The following is an 18,418-nucleotide window of genomic DNA, read 5'->3' as shown; positions in this document are numbered from 1 at the left end:
AGGAGAAGAAGTGCCCACCGCCCCCCACCAGCCAGATCTAAGGTAGGGACACCCGCCTCCGAATGTGGAAGGATGGTCATGCCACTCCTGAGGCTTCGCCAGTCCCTCTTCTCTCCAGGCTGTCCCTCAGAAAAGGCAGCCAGCCTTTGGGCACCCTGCACCTCCTCTCACTCCAGGAACAACGAGACAAAGATCACATCAAGCTGCTTTCACTTTATTCTTCTATTTTATACATTCTCCTGCCCCCAGATTTGGAGGCAGATCATGATCCTGCTCAGAGCTTTGACTATATTCTATCAGTTCCCCTCTCCCCATCTCCCACCCTCCCCCACCCCAAACCAGGCAGGCCCCCAGTCCAGTTACTGCTCTTGGGGGTGAGAGAGCAGAATTAGAGACAGAAGACCGAGCGAACTGTCCCAGCACCCAGCTTCTCCCAGTGACAAGGGCGTGGTCCTGGACTGAATGGATGGAGATTCTACTGAGGGAGGGCGGCTCCTTGCCAAGGAACAGGGGCCACCTTCTCAACGTGGCCACCGGTTTGTTCAGATGTGGGTAGTGTGCTCGTCCCGAGCCGGGGGCTGCAGCACCTCCAACTGACTCAGGAGCAGAGGAATGTGAGGGCGCTGCTGGGGGTCCACGGTCATCATTGAGGTCAGCAGCTGCCGCAAGGTTGAAGAATACCTGCAGAAGGAGGAGGGGACGGTGAGGAGGGCGGCCGCCCCTTGTGCTCTGACCCCTGCAAAAGGAAAGGAGGAGCCTGAAGTCCTCCTGCTCCTTTCAGAGCTCACCTGGGGCTCTGCGGGATGCTGAGTTGGTTCTGCACTGCAAGGGCCACGCTGTCACCCTTCTGGAACACCATGTCATAAGGGCCTTCCCCAAACATCATGGCATATAGCACACAGCCTAGGGACTGAGCATAACTTGTTATTCCTTGGAAGGGGACCAATGGAGTCATCTCGCTCTGTTTCATTCTGTAGTGAAAGGATACTACAGTACGCCGACTTCAGTCACGTGACACCACAAGGACCCCAGAGAAACTGCCAGTTAGCTGGAGGCCTCTGCGTCTTGTGCCTCCAGCCCTGACATTTAGTTATACTCATCCTGCTCAAAGGGCAAGATTATACCACTTCCTGAGCAACTGAGTACAGTGTCAGTGACAGTTCCTAGGAAGGAAGTTGAGGGGGGATGGGGACATACATGCTTCCTGGGGCCCCATGCACTGGAAACCAACGACTTGCTCCTCCAGTTCACAGCAGGTACAGAGCAGCACTCCTCCCCGCCCACATTCCCACCCACACGCTCCTCACCCAGACATCAGTCCGCTCATCGATGACACAGTGGCTCTGCACGGAAAAGAGCTCCGGGGCCCGGTAGGAGATGGTGCACCGCTGGGCGGCCCAGTCCTGGAACAGTGGCCCCAGAGCTCAGAAGCGGGGCACAGATTTTGGTCATGTGACCAAACTGGGCCATGCACCAGAAGGGGTTGAGGATGGGGAAGAGATAGGCAAAGGACTCTGGAGACTCTTACCTGGAGGGCCAGAGCCTGGCGGGAGCCCTCCACGTAGATGCTTGCTTGATTCATGGACCCCAAGTCCATTAGAACCGGCTGCCCCTCATCGCCAAGCAAGATATTGGTGGGTTTCACGTCCCTGCAGGGAAGTAGAAATGACCCATGAGCATCCCTGAACCAGAAGGCCGGGATCCTAGGGGGGCAAAAGAATCATGGGGACTGTTCCTGGAAAGGAGCACAGAGATCTCTCATTTCTCTTGATGAGGCTCTTCCTTTCTGTCCAGCAAGTACATGGAGCCACCCACTGACCTGTGGGCATAACCCTTGGCGTGAATAGCCTCAAGGCCTCTGCAGATACCCAGCAGCAGCCGAATGATTTGCTCTTCAGTCAAGAAGTTGCCTTTGTCCTTCAGCTTTTCTATCTCATTCCACAGCGTACCTCTCTGCAAAACAAGTTTCCCTGCAGTTGATGTTTTTAGCCTCCACTCCCTGAGCCTGATTCTTTCCTTATGTCAGAGTCTATAGCGATTTCACCACACACCCTACAGCCCCAGGTGGGCTCCTGAAACCCCAAATCTGAAATGGTCAAACCAGAACATGACCTCTGCTTCCTAATGTGCTTGACTGCTCACACAGCCCTTGGCACACATGGCTCTGTTGCAACCCCCTCCATAGCCAGGAGACTTTCTGACCTTGAAGAAGGGTAGCAGCAGCCAGGCCTCATGTTTAGTGCCTCGCTCTCTCAGACAATAAGCCACGAGGCGAAGGATGTTGGGGTGATGGAAGAGGCGATGCATGTCTGCTTCTCGTTGGGCTTCCTCCCGGTCCTGCTGCTCATGACACAGGATTCGCTTCAGGGCGTAGAACTGTCCATCATGTAACCCCTCCACTAGGTCCACAAAGCTGAACCCACTGTGGGCCAAAGGGGTCATTGAAGGACCAAGGTCATCTCCCATACTGCTGGGATCCAGAGGAATTCCCTGGGGAGAAGTGCGGGGGAGGGGGGGTGTCTTTCCCATTTACTAGCAACCCTCCCAAGGTGTGACTCTAAAAAGAAGTCTGAAGATTATTAACGTAGAGCAAGGACACAGTCACTTTCTAGGTCCTATGGTCTTAATGCAGGGCTTCAATAAATATTAAATAAGCAAGAGCCAACCTTTATCAAGTGCTATGAATTAGGCAGTAGGGGAGACACTTGATACGCATTATCTCATTTAGTCTTCACAGACCTGCCATTGAAGCATAATTAGCTCCAATAAGCAGATAAAGCAACTAGGGCTAATCAAGGCCATACATGGTGAATCCAGGAAGCCTGGTTCCATAATCCACTTTCTTGACCACCAAGGAACTGGGCTCTGTCCGGTGAATTAGAGGCTTTGTGCCCCTACCCTGTGCTGACTGCTGTCCTTCAAACACCACAACTCTTGGGACTAAATGATTTCCAAAACAACTCACCCCTCCCCCAGTTTATGGATGAAGAGGTAGCGCTTATGGTCAATGGTGACAGTTCCCCGAGAGCAGATGCAAAGCGCGTGGCCCATAGTGTCTCAGTCATCCTCCTCAAGGACAGTCTGAAGCTGCCAAAGGGTTCGTCCAAGTCGAGTGGTCTCTTTCAGGCAAGTTGCTGGGGCTCCAACAGATCATGCTAGAAGGAAAAGAATGGCAGGTCATGGGCGGGGCACAATCCAGAAGACCCCCTAAAGGGCCAACGTGTAGCGCTCAGGCCCAGGTCTCCGAGCCTAGAGAAAATAAGCCCTGGCAACGCCCGCGCCAAGAAGGCTGGGGTCAGGTGCCTTAAAAAGCCCCAGGCCCTGCGGCGACTCCCAGGCTACTTCTTCCAACACCGTCTCACCTTCAGGCCGCCCCCCACTCGCACGCCCCATTGGGCTGCAGAGACAGGGCACGGGGTAGTTCCAGGGAGAAGTGCGAGGTCCGGCCCCACCACTTGCAGAGCCCACTCCGGGTCTCGGTCAGGGTGGGCCAGCCAGGACACGGCACTCACCCGGCTTTAGCTGGAGGGAAGCAGCAGGGACCGGAAGCAGTGGTTACGTCATCAGTCAGCGCCGGTGTAACCGCCCTCAGTATCCTAGCAACCGCTGAGCACTCGGACGATGTGGAGGCGTGGAGCTCAGAGGCCGGGGGCGGGTTAGGCCTGGGGGAGGACGGGTCCCAGGACCCGGGTGAGGGTTCCACACCTGGCCTGCAGTGGGGGTCAAGACGCAGGCACCTACGTCAAAGGGGAGCAAAGCCGGGCTCGGCCCGAGGCCCCCAGGACCTCCATCTCCCAATGCCAGAGGTAGGAGGCGTCATACCTCCCGCGCACTGAGTGGCCGACTGCGGTCCAGCCCGGAGGTGGATGCTCAGAGGGGGCGGGTGCTGGCAGCCTGGACCCGTTTGCAGCTCTGATCAGTACAACCTTGGGAGCTCTGGCCTGTATCCTATTACCGTAGTCTCGGTAGTTGAGAGCTCAGGCTCTTGAACTAGACTAGGGTCTGAATCTTAATAGCCCATTAGCTGTGTCACCTGGACAAGTTACTTAGCCTCTAGGAACCTCACTTTCCCTAACTGTAAAATAGGTGTAAGAGTCAGTTCAGTTCAGTTCAGTCGTTCAATCGTGTCCGACTCTTTGCGACCCCATGAACCGCAGCACGCCAGGCCTTCCTGTCCATCACCAACTCCCGGAGCCCACCCAAACCCATGTCCATCGAGTCGGTGATGCCACCTAACCATCTCATCCTCTGTCGTACCTAAAGTTAAATGCATGAACTCTGAGGCCAGACTGCCTCACTCAAATCCCAGCTCTACTAAACTAGTTATGTGACCTTGTTAACAGGCTAATATTTCTATCTCTCAATCACCTCATCAGTAAAATGGAGATTATTATCTACTTCACGGAGTTGTTCGAAGATTAAATGAGAGGTGAAATGCTTAGTATGGTGTTTGATGCATAGCCCTGAGTAGTGTTCATACGCAGAAATAACAATAGTAACTATTATTATTGTTCTGGTCTTCACATCCTAGGCTTGGGACTGTGAAGGCAGTGAGTGATGGAAATTCACAAATTCCCAAACCTTGGAACCTTGACGTCTCTTGCCCAGGCAGGGATAAATTGGAAAGGGGCGCACATCCAAAGACGATAGGATGGCCTAGATGGTCTCTTTTGTTGAAACAGGACAGGATTCTCTAGGAAGAAGATGCCTCTTGTAACCTGATCCTCACCCCGACTCCCATTCCCCTTTCATATACTGAGAAGATATCCTCCGGTTTCCCTTGGGTCTGAACCTGGATCTGACATTCATCTGGATTTAACGTGCTGTGTACTGGACCCTGTGATAGCAGCAGAGGACTCAGGATGGACAAGGCTCTCCCCATCCTCAGGGGGCTCAATGTAGCAGAGAACTACTTCTCAATCCTGAATGTGCTCAGAGCACCCGGAAATCTTGTTAAAATACAAATTTTGATTCTACAGGTCTGAGGTAGGGTCTGAGACTCTGCATTTCTAACAAGCTCCCAGGTAATGCTGCTGAAGCTGGTTCATGAACCAGTAGAAAGATGTAGAGGATTTTACAAACTAGTAGAGTAAGGGGCAGATGCAGGCTGGAGACGAAGTCCAGGCTAATCGCCTGGCAATTAGCGGTGGTCTCCGCCCACTTGCTCGCTGAGGTTCTCTCCCAGGAATCCGCCACCTGACGGTCGGACCACCGTCTCTGACTGGAAGAGCCCCGAAGGCGCCATGGCTCCCAAGAAACCTCTCTGCCTTCCCTCCCTGCTGCTCCTGCTCCTGACGCTGCTGCTGCCCCAGGTAGGATGAGAGGATCGAACCAGCTGCTGGGTGCTGTGAGACAGGGTCAGATCTGGCAGAGGAGAGAGTGAAAGTGAAAACAACAAAATACTGGGAAGGGCTAGTTCCATCTCCTCTGCTCTTGGCAGACGCTGACCCCGGACTCCAGCCCCCTGTGAGCACGGTCTCTCCCCTTACAGGCAGACACTCGGTCGTTCGTAGTGGATCGGGATCATAACAGATTCCTCCTGGACGGGGCCCCGTTCCGCTACGTGTCTGGCAGCCTGCACTACTTTCGGGTACCGCGGGTGCTTTGGGCAGACCGGCTTTTCAAGATGCGAATGAGTGGCCTCAACGTAGTACAGTTGTAAGAAGTGCTCATGAGAGCCATTGAAGGGTGGGATTCACTCCTCCTACCACATCCTTAAGACAGGGATCAGGACAGGAAGACTGGCTGGGTATGAGGATTGTAGCTCCAGGGCTTCCCTGCCAAGGGTGGGAAAGGGGAGGGCCAGGACCTCCTTCCCACAGCTTCCTGGAGATTCCTGCAGGCCTGATCCCCTTGGCTTCCTTGGCTTCTCCCTGCCTTGGGCCCTGTTAACCTCTTCCTTTTTCAGTTATGTGCCCTGGAACTACCATGAGCCAGAGCCTGGGGTCTATAACTTTAATGGCAGCCGTGACCTCTTTGCATTTCTGAAAGAGGCAACTTTAGCGAACCTGTTAGTCATACTGAGACCAGGACCTTACATCTGTGCAGAGTGGGAGATGGTGAGTTAGTTGGAGAAGGGATAGAAGCAAAGCTTCCCATGTGCCCCTACTCTAGGGCCACTTCCATCACTACCCTCAACTCCCTCCCTTCTTACCTACCCTATTCCACTCTCAGACAACAAAGCCCACTCACTTTTTCGTTGTCTTTGTCTGTCTCAGGGGGGTCTCCCAGCCTGGTTGCTTCGGAAACCTAAAATTCATCTGAGAACCTCAAATCCAGGTGGGTAGAGAAAAAAGACTGGACTCAGAAAAAAAGCAAACAACAACAAAATGGGTCATTTGGGTACCCAACACAGAGATCATTCATTCAAATATTTACTGTTTTAATCATGCCCAGCAGGATGCTGGGAACTGGGGGACCAGACAGACTCAGTGTGGAAGACACGTTAATTAAAAAAAAAAACAAAACACCAAAACTTCTATAACATTATTTAAAAAATAATACACAAGAAAATGGACAAGGAGTTGAGATAGTGAATAACAGGGCCTCTTTTAGGTAGGAAAGCCAGAAAAGACTTTTCTGAGATGACATATCAGTTACTCTAGGAAAGGGAAATCACTGGTCATATGAAGAGTGAAGTCAGAATGACCAGGTAGACGGAATGATGTACTTTTCTGGGGGGAGGGCTGTGCTGTGAGTCTTATGGGATCATGGTTCAGACGAGGGATTGAACCTGGCTCCTTGGCAATGGAAGCTCGGAGTCCTAACTACTAGACCACAGGGAATTCCCAGGTATGGTGTGTTTTAAGGCCCAGAGGTAGGACAGAACACTGGCATGAGTGAGGCCAGCATGGCTGGAGCACAGCGGGTAAGGGAGAGTAGTATGAGAAATTGGAGCTATATAGTGAGTGTTAATGCAGGACCTTTCAGACCATTGTAAGGGGTTTGCCTTTTATTATAAGCACAGTAGAAAGTCATTGAAAGAATTTAACCAGAATTATCTGATTTGTTTTCAGATTACATTAGCCCGGATGTGGAAAATGGATTGAGGGGAGCAAGGGTAGGGGTGGAGAAACTTAACTGGGAGACTATGATTGTAGTTGAGGAGAGAGAGATGGCTCCTGGTTGTGGTAGTGGTGGAAATGCAAAGAGGGCAGAGATGAGCTATAGGTTGGAGATAAAGGTCAACAGGACTCAAATGACAGATCTTGATGAGAAAGGGAGTAGTGGCAGGGGGGTGGGAGGACAGTGTGGGTAGGATGAGGAAAGAATCAAGTATCCAGCCAGTCAAGATGGTGGTACCATTTACTGACTTAGGGAAGACAGAGAAGACTAGGGGTGGCAAAAGATCAACATTTGGGGGAAAAACAATAGTTCTGGTCATGTTAAATTTTTATCACTCAAGGGATGCGATTTAATGTATGCTTGGATTAAAGGAGGCAGTGCCACCTGGCCTTCCTTTATAAAGAACACAAAATGTAAAGGAATTAAATGTTTTAATATAAAGATAGCCTCTAAAATGTCTTTCATTGACTCCACCTTTGAGAGTCCGCTATCTGCTAGGCATTGTCCTCAATGACAGGGATGCAGCCAATGAACCTGACAAGGTTCCTGCTCACTAGTAGGGGAGACCAACAGGAAACAATTACAGACACAAATGCTTAACTTTAATTTCTTAAGCACTTGAAAAGGGAGTATAAGGTGATGTGAGAGTGTAACAGGGAGAATCTACCCTCATCTAGGATATCAGAGGTTTTCTTGGGGAAGTGAAATGTAAGTTGAGACCTGAAGCCTGAGTTGGAGTTGCCTAGGTAAGGAGGCAGAGGTCATGTATGAAGACCCTGAGGGTGAGTCAACAAAAATCACCAACAGGAGTTGAGAATTGAAGGCATGCCACCTCATATAATGATCTTTCATTTGCTGACTTAAATCTCCTGGACTGGCAGTTCCATCAGGGTGCAGGTCAGATATTCTACAATTTTGTGAATTCCCATGCTACTTCATACCAGAGTCTGGTGGGAGCCTGTAACCCCTAGAGTCCATGGGGTCACAAAGAATCTGACGTGACCGAGCACACAGGCACACACTGTGTGCACGCTACTTCATAACGGTCTCAAGTATATATTATATATGATTACATAATAGCGCCATGTGATGTGTTTTAACATTTTTTTCTGACATTTAAAAAATGAATTCTCAAGAAACACTGCTTTGTTTCCTACGCTCAGATTTCATTGCCATGCAAATATATAAATGCTTAGGGTTCAGTTTCCTCTGACAAGTCACTGCTTCCCAGATGGAGTTATGGACAAGTGGGATGATACAGTGCTTCCCCGAGTTCAGGCGGCACTCGAGATGCTAGCACTGATGCTAGGGGTGGGGGCCGAGGAGGTGGCAGTGCCCTAAGGAGCAGAGCACTGCCCCTTCCTTTAGACTTCCTTGCCGCAGTGGACTCCTGGTTCAAGGTCTTGCTGCCCAGGATATATCCATGGCTCTACCACAATGGGGGCAACATCATTAGCATTCAGGTACCAGTGGAAAGTTGACTGGGCCAGGGGAAGGAGGGGCCAGTGCCCTTAATTTTTCCACCTCAGAGCTGACCTCCACTTTTCCTTTCCCCTGGCAGGTGGAGAATGAATACGGCAGCTACAGAGCCTGTGACGTGAGCTACATGAGGCACCTAGCTGGGCTCTTCCGTGCGCTGCTTGGAGACAAGATCTTGCTCTTCACCACAGATGGGCCTGAAGGACTCAAATGTGGCTCCCTCCAGGGACTCTATACCACTGTAGATTTTGGCCCAGGTCTCCCAAGCAAGGGTTCAGAATGAAGTCTGGGGAAGGGGCACCTGTTTCATGTTGCTTACATTTGCCTCCTTTCTGCAGCTGACAACATGACCAAGATTTTTGGCCTGCTTCGGAAGTATGAACCCCACGGGCCCCTGGTGAGGAGCGAGAGGGGAGGCCAATCAAAGCAAGAGGCAGCATGGGGAATGGGTGTCGCTCAGCTCCCATCTTGCTCACAGCTCCTTTCACTTCACGCTCTAGGTGAACTCTGAGTACTACACAGGCTGGCTGGATTACTGGGGCCAGAACCACTCCACTCGCTCTGTTCCAGCAGTAACAAAAGGACTAGAGAAAATGCTCAAGTTGGGAGCCAGTGTGAACATGTAACTGGAGGCACTGGGGCCAACATGAAATCTGTAACTGGGTGTTGGGGATGAAGGTTAAGATTCAACGGGTCAGCTTCTACCTTTCCCCCCACTCTCCCCCACTTCAGGTACATGTTCCACGGAGGTACCAACTTTGGATACTGGAATGGTGAGTCTAGACAGTCTCTGGGGTGGAGGCAGGGAGGCAGCAAGGAATTAAGAGTCTGAAGGCTGCGTGGATTAGGCTGTCTAGAACCTGGATATGGCTACCACCACCCCTTCTGAGAGCAAAATTCTGTGCATGAATTTCTTTGCTTAGTGCCTATCATCTGAAAGATGCATTAAATTAATTAAATTGGTTTGACTAGGTGCTGATGAGAAGGGACGCTTTCTTCCAATTACTACCAGCTATGACTACGATGCACCCATATCCGAAGCAGGGGACCCCACACCCAAGCTTTTTGCTATTCGAAATGTCATCAGCAAGGTGCCCTACCACTTCATTAAGCGCCAAAGGCTTTTACTAATTTGGGGGGGGGTGCCCAAATTGTTCGTAAAGGGGTCCCCTAAGTCAGTGATTGTTGTCTGGATCACAAAACCCTCTGAGCAGCCTATCACAGCATTTCTCACTTACTCAGATGGAACTCCCTGGGGAGATACAAATACATACAATATTACAGAATCTTCATGACCCCTGAAGCCCTTCCCTGGACCCGTGGGGTTAAGAACCTTGCACTAGGGTCTTGGAATAGGGTTTCTTTGTGTGCTTTTCCTATGGCTCCTGAGAGAATTTGGGCTCAGTTCCAGGAAGTTCCCTTGGGACCTTTACCTCCCCCCAGCCCCAAGATGACGCTTGGACCTTTGACCCTACACCTGGTAAGCTCCTCCCCATTATTCTCTGATTCCGCCCAGCCTGTCCTGCCCTCTATTCTGAAAGTTCCCTAGTATTCTGATACTTTACTCTTATTCTTATAGGATGGGAATCTGCTGGATTTCTTAGACTTCCTATGCCCCCAAGGGCCCATCCATTCAATCTTGCCAATGACCTTTGAGGCTGTCAACCAGGTAAAGCATAATCCACCAACAGCTATACCAAAGGTCCTCTCAGTTATGCATCTTCCCCACAGTATCCTTTCTTGTCTCTCAGCATATCTTATTTACTCATTCTTCCACACCTAGGTCCATGGCTATATGTTGTATCGGACCTATCTGACCCAAACTATTTCTGAGCCAACACAACTCTGGGTGCCAAACAATGGAGTCCATGACCGTGCCTATGTAATGGTGAATGGGGTGAGAACCTAATTCCAGGCTACCTCGTGAGCCCATTTCCTTTCCTCTCCAGCAAAGTTTCCGGTATCTACCTTTTCCCATTGCCTGCTCATATTTGCAGAGGATAAGCTGGGATGAGGAAGATTTTGACAAGGGATAAGGTTCCAGAAGGGACGGGTAACTGACAGAAGGGCTACGTTCTCTTTGCCCTCTAAATAACAGTGTCCTAATGTGGCTTCCTGGGTGGTGGCCACGAGCTAGAAGCTGAGCGGCTCCCTTTCACAGATACTCTCATCCACAGGTATTTCAGGGTGTTTTGGAACGAAACATGAAACATGACCTATTTTTGATGGGGAAAATAGGAGCCAAACTGGATGTCCTGCTGGAGAACATGGGCAGGCTCAGTTTTGGGTCTAACAGCAGTGACTTCAAGGTGAGCTCGCTTTGCCCACTCCCTCACCCCCATACTCTTCTTGACTGAACTCCCTAGAAAAGATAAGGGCCTAAAGGAAGAGCTACAGCCTTAGGGCTTAGAGAGCAAAGCAGCAGCTGGTGGGGGATCTGGACATGGCCACTAGTTGCATCCCAGGGCTTAAGTAGCAGTAGTCTGGCCTTAGAACTTAGTGAATGATAAATTTTCATTTGCCTTCTTCACAGGGCCTGTTACAGCCACCAATTCTGGGACAGACAATCCTTACCCAGTGGCTGATGTTCCCCTTGAAAGTTGATAATCTTGTCAAATGGTGGTTTCCCATCCAGCTGCTGAAAAGCTCGCATCCTCCGAACCCCTCCGGCCCCACCTTCTACTCTACCACCTTCCCAATTTTAAACTCAGGCGGGGACACATTTCTGTTTCTACCTGGATGGACAAAGGTATTGCTGATGGTGGGGGTGGGGTGAGGGGTAGAGTGGTAAGAGGGGAAAACCATGGAAGAAGGGAGAGCACAAATTATTCCTCTGATTAGGAACCCCCCCACCCCCCCACAAGGGGATAATTCTACCCCTCTGAGAGCTGATCCTTTCTTTTCCTCTACTCCCCAGGGCCAAGTCTGGATCAATGGGTTTAACTTGGGCCGCTACTGGACAACGCGGGGACCACAGCAGACCCTCTACGTGCCAAGACCCCTGCTGTTTCCTAGGGGAGCCCACAACAGAATCACATTGCTGGAGCTAGAAAACGTGCCTCCTCAGCCCCAAATCCAGTTCCTGGATAGGCCCATCCTCAACAGCACCAAGCACAGGACGTACATCTATTCCCTCTCAAGTGCCTCTGAACCAATGGAGTTAAGTGGGCACTGAAAGAAAGGTAACCCTTGGACCTGGGACAAACGCAGTGGGCAGGATCCCTTCGTGCTAGCCATGGTAACCATAAGGAAACAAAGGCCACAGGCCTGAATGGAAGTACGAGTGCAGTTTCCTTACCAAACTTTATTGTGATTAAAGTTCCAGAGACAGTACCAGCTCCACACACCTCTGTGGCCCTGTCTTTGCCCTGGTTCCTGAATGTCCTTCACCCTAATCTTCCAAATACTCTCTGGTTTCATGGGGGAAGAAGAAGTCTAAGGCTAGTGGGAATGTGCCCTCTCAGGGCCTAGCACTGGCCCCAGGTGGAGCTGTAAGAGATCAGGAAGAGGGCTTCCCAGCCCGACAGCGATGATCCCGGAGGCAGCTTGTGGAGCAGAAAGAGAAGTCAAGGTAGTGAAAAGGAACAAGGCCTTGGAGTGACATCCCACAACTCCAGCAGCGTCTGAATAAGAGGGAGAAAATGGCTGGAGAGGAATCCCAGAAACATTCCAGTCCAAGCCTTCCCTACCCACCCTCCTGTCACTTCTGTTTTTATTCTAGAGGTTCCCAGAACATCTCAAATCCCCTCAACAGCCTTTCTGAACAGAGCGGGCACTTGCTCTACCTGTCCAGAATGGCCCCGCCCACATCACAGCCCACCCCCCATACCTGCCCCCTCCACATACGGAACATTGCTGACGGTGACGGCAGGGTTGGGGGTCTGAGGGCTGGGGGCTCCCAACTGGGCAGCTAGTCGGCGCTCTGCAGCCAGAGCTCTCTGAGGGGAAGAGAAGCTGTGTTAAGCACAAGGACTCAGTGGTGGAGAGTGTGTCCAAGAAGTGACGGCTGCACACCAGGGAAGGGATCAGACCTCTGGAAGTGTTGCTGTGGAAGGAAGAACCCCCAGCCTCACCTTCTCCCGGTCACTGAGGGCAGCAAATCGCTGCTGCTCTTCTTGCTCCTGCTTCTTCTGCTCCTGCCGCTTCCGCTGCTGTTCTTCCCGGTGCCGCCGGGCTGCCTTCTGCTCCCTTCTCCGAGTGGCCTGCCGTGCCTCCATTTCTGCTGTTAGTGGCCCCGGCACCTGGAGGATTTCCGGGAAAGCATAAGGTAAAGATCTGTACAAACTATCCTTGATAAGACTGGAGGAGAGTAGAAAAGATCTAGCCAGCATCTCTGATGCCTTCCCACTCTGCTGCTTCCTTCTTCAGCTGACCTGAGCTTTGCTGTAATCATAAGCATCTGGATTCTTCTCCATGAACCTCCGGAACTCATTGCGTGTCGATCTGTCAGCTGCAAGTGTATACGGTGGCCGAGCTCGGGAATCCCTAGGTGCGAAAACCCCCAAAACAGGTTCAGTTTGCCTGCTGCACCTCCCAACGTCGCCCAAGCAGACCAAGGGAAACACTGTCAAGTAGCCAAGGCCAAGAATAGCATCCAGATCATCCTCTGTACCCTAGCGGGGATAGGCATGAGGACCTCACTTACTGCACAGTGGGGTCCGCACCTGCCTCCAGCAGCAGGCGAACCACTGAGCCTCTCCCAGCTGCGGCTGCCGCGTGCAGGAGAGTGAAGCCACCGGAGCCCAAGGGGGCACTGAGCAGAGGCAGAACTCCAGGGTCTAGGGGGCTGGCAGTGAGCTGGTCCTTCAGCATCCCCACATCTCCAGCTCGGCAAGCAGCTAGAAGCACATCCCAGAGCTCGGGCTGACCGGGGGACGCAGCCTCATCCCAGGGAAGCCCCAAAGGGGCTGACCCTGAAAGGGCCTCATCTTCCTCTGGTTGCTGGGAAAGAGTCATTTGTGCCCCAGACTCCAGGTCTTGCTTTCTGTCCCTCTTATTCCTTTTTCTCCTCCTTTGCTTGGGAAATACCTCAAACTCACGAAGATCCAGCGTTCCCAGTGTCACCTCTACTAGCTCCAACTCTACCTGGGAGCCATCCTCTCCCTCTGACTCTGATCCTAGGGAAAAAAAGTTGCTATGTTAGATCCATCTAAGGATTAAGCAGAGGGTAGAAGGGTGTGGGCTGCCCCAGATACCTAAGAATGTACACAGAGAGATAATCCAGATCACTTGAAATAAAATTGTATTTTGTCACCCAAGATAAAGTAGCATATCAAGAGCTGAAGCCATTAGTATCATGTGAAGAAATGAGGCTCACAGCCCCAATAAGGGCAGGCCCAGAAGCTATTCAGTGATGGGAGTCCCTGGACAGTCCCATGCCAGCCTTAGGGTAGTCAGAACAGAGGAGCACAGAGCAGTTGACAACCATGCAGGCAATAGTCTGCAGCATGGGAAGCAACCCCTAGCTCCAAACCAGTGCATCCAAGAAGGCAAGTAAATTATGTTAAGATCCACACAACACATGTCCAAGCATCGACTTCATGCTAAGACTTTTCTAAGAACTGGAGATACATCAATGAACAAAAGAGATGATAGGCGATTTGGAAAAATCACAAAACATATTTCAATAATTGCTACCACATACTGAACAGATGTGTGTGTATGTGTGGGAGGTGGGGCACGGGGGGGGGCGGTGGGCGGTGGCAGGAGTATGTAAAGGCTTACCTATAAAGAGGGAAGTGGGTAAAGTTATGACAGTAGGGGATTTACCACTGCATTTCTAAGACAGACCCCCAGAGAGAGACCTGACAATTGCCGGATGGTGTGCATACCCTGTTTGGGAGCTTCCTCGTTGTGCCCGAGTGCTTCATTTTCATCACTGGGGACCTTTTTTTCTTCCTCGATAGCCTTCCTTTCTCTCACTCTCTTCCGGTGTGTCTGAGGTAAATCCAATCTGCCTGTCTTCCGGGGGTCTTCTCCTGCCATAAAACAAAAGATGGTTTTAAATTTAGCTGAGGAGAAGCCAGCTCCAGTTTCTGTCAATGAAAATGTCATCAGACTGCAGTCTGAGGGCTAGAAAACCATCTGGATGCACGAATGAGAACCCGAGGCTTGGGTGGAACATTTAGGGAGTATGGGGATCTAGAAAGAAAGCTCACCATGGACGTATAGCGTGGTCAGCTTATGGAGTACACGGTGTAGCTCTTGGAAGGTGGGTCTTCGGGTAGCGAGGGGGATATCCCAAAGTCGGGGATCTCCCCGGCGCAGGGGAGCCTCACGGCCCCCGAAGAACAAGGACCGGCCAGAGCGGGGGGCACGCAGCAGTATTGTCCCAGCCTCTTCCAGTGCCTTAGCCCAGTCTGGCCCTGCCAGCAGGTCACGAACCTCCTGGAGAAGACTAACTCAGCTCTGTAATTCTTCACTTGCTACTTTTAAACCTCCAACCAAAAACTGACCCACAGATGATGTACAGATGACGTGTAGGGAATGAGGGGTAGAGAATGAGAGGATTAAGACTCCTGGGCATCCACCCCATTCTACCTTCACCTACCCAGAAAGAACAAAGACAGGACGCAGAAGCCAGCCTCCCTGCTGTACCATTTAATCAGTCGAGAGGAGAGAAGTGGGGATTAGAGGCGCACCAGACCTGGACACATAACTTACCTTATAGAGTGCGGCTTCATTGTAGCGCCTTAGACTGGCCCCAGCAGAGTAAGCAGCTGCACCCTGGGCATCCCGAAGCCCCTGGGCTGTGCCCCGCTTGGCCCGCACTGTATAGCGGTGAAAGGTCTTGTGTGTCAACACTTCTCGTCTGTAGACAGCACAGACTCAGTACTGGAAATCAGATGGTACTCCCAGACTAACAGGATCCATCCCATCCTTGCCCCATACAGCACCCTCTCACCCTTGGAAAATGGCACCAGCAAAGTGCCCAGCAGCAGCCATGAGCACCACACAGTCCCTGGGACCTCTACTCTGCAGGTTCTGAAGCAGCAGTTCTGGTTCTTCAAGGGGCACCTGGAGACACAGGAGCAGCACAAACATCTCTGTGGCACTTACTGGGAGTAAGAAACAAGTGCCAGTGCTACATGCTTCATAGGCACCATCTCTGTTGATACAACAGCCCCATGCCTGTCTCCATTTTATAAATAAGAAAACTGGAGGCTTGCAGAGGTAGTCAAGATCAAGTAGGAGAACCACAATTCCAGCCTAGATCCATCTATTTCCAAACTGAATTCCACTATACTTGACCCTTCTAAGATTCAGGCCAGTTCAAGACTGTGCCGTCAAGTGTGACACCCACCCCGAACAGGAAGGAAGGGAAGAAGTAAGAAATGGACTGTGCTGAGGGGAAATCTAGGCTGAGTGTACAAAAGGCTGGGGCTGACCACACAATGTGTGCTGGCACTTGCCTGGCGAGGGCCTAGGACACAGCGATAGGCATAAAGAAACTGGCCCTGGGCATTTTGGAAAAGAACCCGATGGGGGTGGAAGCCTCGGGGTCTCGTAGGCTTCTCAAAGTCAGCCCTCTCCTCATCCAGTATCTGCAGGTCCTCCTCACTGTCTGAGTCTGAGTCTTCTGATCCTGAGATGCTGGAAAGATCACCTGAGAACAACGAAAGATACGAAAGCTTGGTGCTCCATCTTTGATCTTTCCTCAAGCTCCTCAACAAGGATCTTTCTCCATCCCCATGACTGATTCGCACATGCTCTTCCACCAGTCATCACCTGTGGAGCTCTGCTTTTCAAAGTCCAGGGCAGACAGGAGAGGCTTGTCCTTGAGACGCTGCTTTAGGTTAAACCGATGCCAGTCAAGCTTGTAATGTTCCCTCTGGTACGAGGCAAAGGGGGAAGAACAATGTGGAAATATGCCTGACCTAGCCTTTTATGGTACCCGAGACCTAAAAAAGAACTCCACGAAGTATGACCAGGTAATACTAACTTACGTAGTTAAAATGTAGACCTTCATTAAAGACAAATTTCTACCTCTTTTCCCCAACCATGACATTTTTGCTTCCACGTTTAGCTCCGCACATGGTCTTTTACCTGTTCCTGGTGGTTCTGGAAGACCTGGTCACAGGTTGAACAAAACAACTTCTCTGAAATATCCAGAGGACCCTGGAGTGGTCTTCTTTCTGGGCTTATTCGCTCCTCTGAACCTAAATAAGGGGAGGGTAAACAGAGGTAGAAAAGGGCCCAAATCCACACTATCTAGGATTACATTCAGTGTCTGATATACAAAGCAGAAGATACAAATGAGAGAGATGGCATGTCATTGCCTTCAAGGAATTTAACAATCTAGTAATCCTGAAATAAATGACACAGCAATCACTTTATACAATAAATGTGCTTCTGAAAAGATGTGCATAGGATGAATATAAACACTGTATGTAAATTAACAGGGATTGTTTAGAGGAATCCTGAAAGTCAAAGTGTTAGTCGCTCAGTCCTGTCTAACTCTTTGCAACCGCATGGACTGTAGCCCACCAGGCTCCTCTGTCCATGAAATTCTCCAGGCAAGGACACTGAAGAGGGTTGCCATGCCCCTCTCCAGATCTTCCCAACCCAGGGTTCGTACCTGGGTCTCCCACACTGCAGGCAGATTCTTTACCATCTGAGCCACCAGTGAATGGTTTCTGGTAAGGTTAAGATTATTTCTAAACTGTGCAAATAACTCGCCCAATACCATCTTTTTAGCGTATATTTCCAATTACAGTGTGCAGTTGGTTTTTTAAAAAAAGTATAAGAAAACAGTCAAACTAAAGTAGTATGAAACCAACAGTAAGTTGTTCTATATTCAGCAAGAAGGAATGATTTGATTGGAATAGTTAAATTTGAATGATATCAAGGAATGGTGAAGTGTTTTTGCAGGCAGTGGTGTTAATGGGATGAGGCATAAGCAATGGCAAGAGATTTGCTTGGAGACAATTCAGGGGCCTGTTCTAGAAATCCAGAAATAGGGTGAAATTTTTTTTTTTAATCAGAAAACATGTACAAATGTTGCCTTAAATTCATAACAGTTAAGAAAAATATACACAAACTTCAGCGTAAAAGTAAAAAACAAACACTCTGCAGTTGTGAGCTGATAAATTTTATCCAGTGGAAGATGTCAACAAGAGCTCCTAAGCTGGGAAACACCAATAAGAATGTGTTCCCTGGAGGAGCAATAAGTTCCAAAGTGTCCTGTCACATCTCTCACGGGTCCACCCCACATCTTCCCAGATACCTGGACAGGAGGTCTGCAGAGACTGGGCCAAAGCCTCCTCGGGAAAGTGGCTCACCAGGCGCAGGCCCTGAAGGACCGGAGCATCCGCGCTTAGGTCAAACAGGGAGACTGACACAGGAGCCTTGGCTGCAGCTGGAGCCGGCGACATGGCTGAGCAGAAATTTACTTAGAAGCAGCTGCTGGAGCATAAAGGTGGTTAAGAAACAGAGCTTCCCAAAGCAAGGTTCTATGCCGCGTCCCCAGCCAGCGTGACTTCGTTTCTCCCACTCCATAAGGCACCACAGCCACTCACCCAGGTACCACAGCCACTCACCCAGGTACCAGGGGTGGGCCCAAGGTTAATACGTGATCCCAGCCCGCTTTCTCAAATCCCCAGTCTCGGACCACACAAGAGTGAAATGGGCGTAAATTCAGCAACCAAATCGACTCCAGCAGAGTTAAAATCACCGAGGTCCCTTAATCAACTTCTCCCCGTTACCCGTGCGGTGAGTTCCAGCAGTGACTACACCGCGTAGACTCGCCCCCGCCCGCAGAAGCTGCATTTAAGGTCAGAAGGAGCGGAGAGGCACGGGAAGTCTACAGTTCCAAGCCCGGATTTTTGCAACACCGTAACAAACTCGTCACTACGGCGTAGCGAAGAGGACAAAA

At 50.7% G+C, this 18,418-nt stretch overlaps 3 protein-coding genes across 29 annotated transcripts; 1 reads left to right on the top strand and 2 right to left on the bottom strand.

Annotated features, from left to right (window-relative positions):
* Positions 1–193: 193 nt before the first annotated feature.
* STK16 (serine/threonine kinase 16) lies at positions 194–3,553 on the bottom strand. Of its 9 annotated transcripts, none has more exons than XM_081584203.1 (8): positions 3,513–3,553; positions 2,966–3,155; positions 2,203–2,490; positions 1,820–1,953; positions 1,529–1,649; positions 1,308–1,403; positions 789–910; positions 194–681 (listed from the first exon to the last, which is right to left on the bottom strand). In XM_081584203.1, exons 3-8 carry the CDS (start codon positions 2,464–2,466, stop codon positions 543–545), a joined length of 876 nt encoding a protein of 291 aa, XP_081440329.1. In that variant the 5' UTR covers positions 2,467–2,490; positions 2,966–3,155; positions 3,513–3,553; the 3' UTR covers positions 194–542. The 9 variants fall into 9 exon arrangements, with proteins under 9 accessions (XP_081440329.1, XP_081440327.1, XP_081440328.1 ...); XM_081584201.1 differs by having other exon boundaries at positions 2,203–2,422; XM_081584202.1 differs by having other exon boundaries at positions 3,363–3,534.
* Positions 3,554–3,616: 63 nt separating this feature from the next.
* On the top strand, positions 3,617–11,888 carry GLB1L (galactosidase beta 1 like). Of its 6 annotated transcripts, none has more exons than XM_081584197.1 (18): positions 3,617–3,806; positions 4,683–4,986; positions 5,186–5,312; positions 5,492–5,658; positions 5,909–6,059; positions 6,219–6,279; positions 8,434–8,528; positions 8,627–8,801; positions 8,883–8,941; positions 9,045–9,166; positions 9,277–9,317; positions 9,517–9,635; positions 9,950–10,024; positions 10,124–10,213; positions 10,328–10,441; positions 10,722–10,853; positions 11,078–11,293; positions 11,462–11,888. In XM_081584197.1, exons 3-18 carry the CDS (start codon positions 5,244–5,246, stop codon positions 11,717–11,719), a joined length of 1,944 nt encoding a protein of 647 aa, XP_081440323.1. In that variant the 5' UTR covers positions 3,617–3,806; positions 4,683–4,986; positions 5,186–5,243; the 3' UTR covers positions 11,720–11,888. The 6 variants fall into 6 exon arrangements, with proteins under 6 accessions (XP_081440323.1, XP_081440320.1, XP_081440324.1 ...); XM_081584194.1 differs by having other exon boundaries at positions 9,935–10,024; XM_081584198.1 differs by having other exon boundaries at positions 3,617–3,943; positions 4,609–4,986.
* On the bottom strand, positions 11,829–18,389 carry ANKZF1 (ankyrin repeat and zinc finger peptidyl tRNA hydrolase 1). Of its 14 annotated transcripts, none has more exons than XR_014080592.1 (14): positions 18,084–18,389; positions 17,771–17,949; positions 16,591–16,703; positions 16,273–16,375; positions 15,957–16,150; positions 15,449–15,561; positions 15,208–15,355; positions 14,703–14,931; positions 14,376–14,522; positions 13,209–13,661; positions 12,918–13,029; positions 12,618–12,785; positions 12,391–12,482; positions 11,829–12,167 (listed from the first exon to the last, which is right to left on the bottom strand). XR_014080592.1 is itself a non-coding variant. In XM_081584192.1 (14 exons), the coding sequence occupies exons 2-14, from the start codon at positions 17,916–17,918 to the stop codon at positions 12,044–12,046; spliced, it is 2,163 nt and encodes a 720-aa protein (XP_081440318.1). In that variant the 5' UTR covers positions 17,919–17,949; positions 18,063–18,389; the 3' UTR covers positions 11,829–12,043. The 14 variants fall into 14 exon arrangements, 11 of the variants coding, with proteins under 11 accessions (XP_081440318.1, XP_081440310.1, XP_081440315.1 ...); XR_014080591.1 differs by having other exon boundaries at positions 17,771–17,946; XM_081584192.1 differs by having other exon boundaries at positions 13,190–13,661; positions 18,063–18,389.
* Positions 18,390–18,418: the final 29 nt, after the last annotated feature.

The sequence above is a fragment of the Giraffa tippelskirchi genome, chromosome 3 (genome assembly GCF_054371585.1).
Source record: "Giraffa tippelskirchi isolate mGirTip1 chromosome 3, T2T-mGirTip1v1.2.pri, whole genome shotgun sequence".
In the NCBI taxonomy this organism is placed as follows: domain Eukaryota; kingdom Metazoa; phylum Chordata; class Mammalia; order Artiodactyla; family Giraffidae; genus Giraffa; species Giraffa tippelskirchi.
The sequence above is the reverse complement of the archived record's forward strand: the minus strand, read 5'-3'. Positions and strand labels throughout refer to the sequence as shown.

Excerpts from the sequence above, each read along its gene's own strand:
- GLB1L (XM_081584193.1), top strand. The coding sequence starts at position 5,244 with ATGGCTCCCAAGAAACCTCTCTGCCTTCCCTCCCTGCTGCTCCTGCTC. Across the intron at positions 5,313-5,491 it reads TGACGCTGCTGCTGCCCCAG|GCAGACACTCGGTCGTTCGT; the intron begins GTAGGATGAGAG and ends CTCCCCTTACAG. Across the intron at positions 10,442-10,721 it reads CCTATGTAATGGTGAATGGG|GTATTTCAGGGTGTTTTGGA; the intron begins GTGAGAACCTAA and ends TCTCATCCACAG.
- STK16 (XM_081584201.1), bottom strand. The coding sequence starts at position 3,051 with ATGGGCCACGCGCTTTGCATCTGCTCTCGGGGAACTGTCACCATTGAC. Across the intron at positions 911-1,307 it reads ATGAGCGGACTGATGTCTGG|TCCCTAGGCTGTGTGCTATA; the intron begins GTGAGGAGCGTG and ends AGTTATGCTCAG. Across the intron at positions 682-788 it reads AGCATCCCGCAGAGCCCCAG|GTATTCTTCAACCTTGCGGC; the intron begins GTGAGCTCTGAA and ends CTCCTTCTGCAG.
- ANKZF1 (XM_081584184.1), bottom strand. The coding sequence starts at position 17,918 with ATGTCGCCGGCTCCAGCTGCAGCCAAGGCTCCTGTGTCAGTCTCCCTG. Across the intron at positions 15,562-15,956 it reads GTGTCCTAGGCCCTCGCCAG|GTGCCCCTTGAAGAACCAGA; the intron begins GCAAGTGCCAGC and ends CTGTGTCTCCAG. Across the intron at positions 14,932-15,207 it reads ATGAAGCCGCACTCTATAAG|GAGGTTCGTGACCTGCTGGC; the intron begins GTAAGTTATGTG and ends AGTCTTCTCCAG.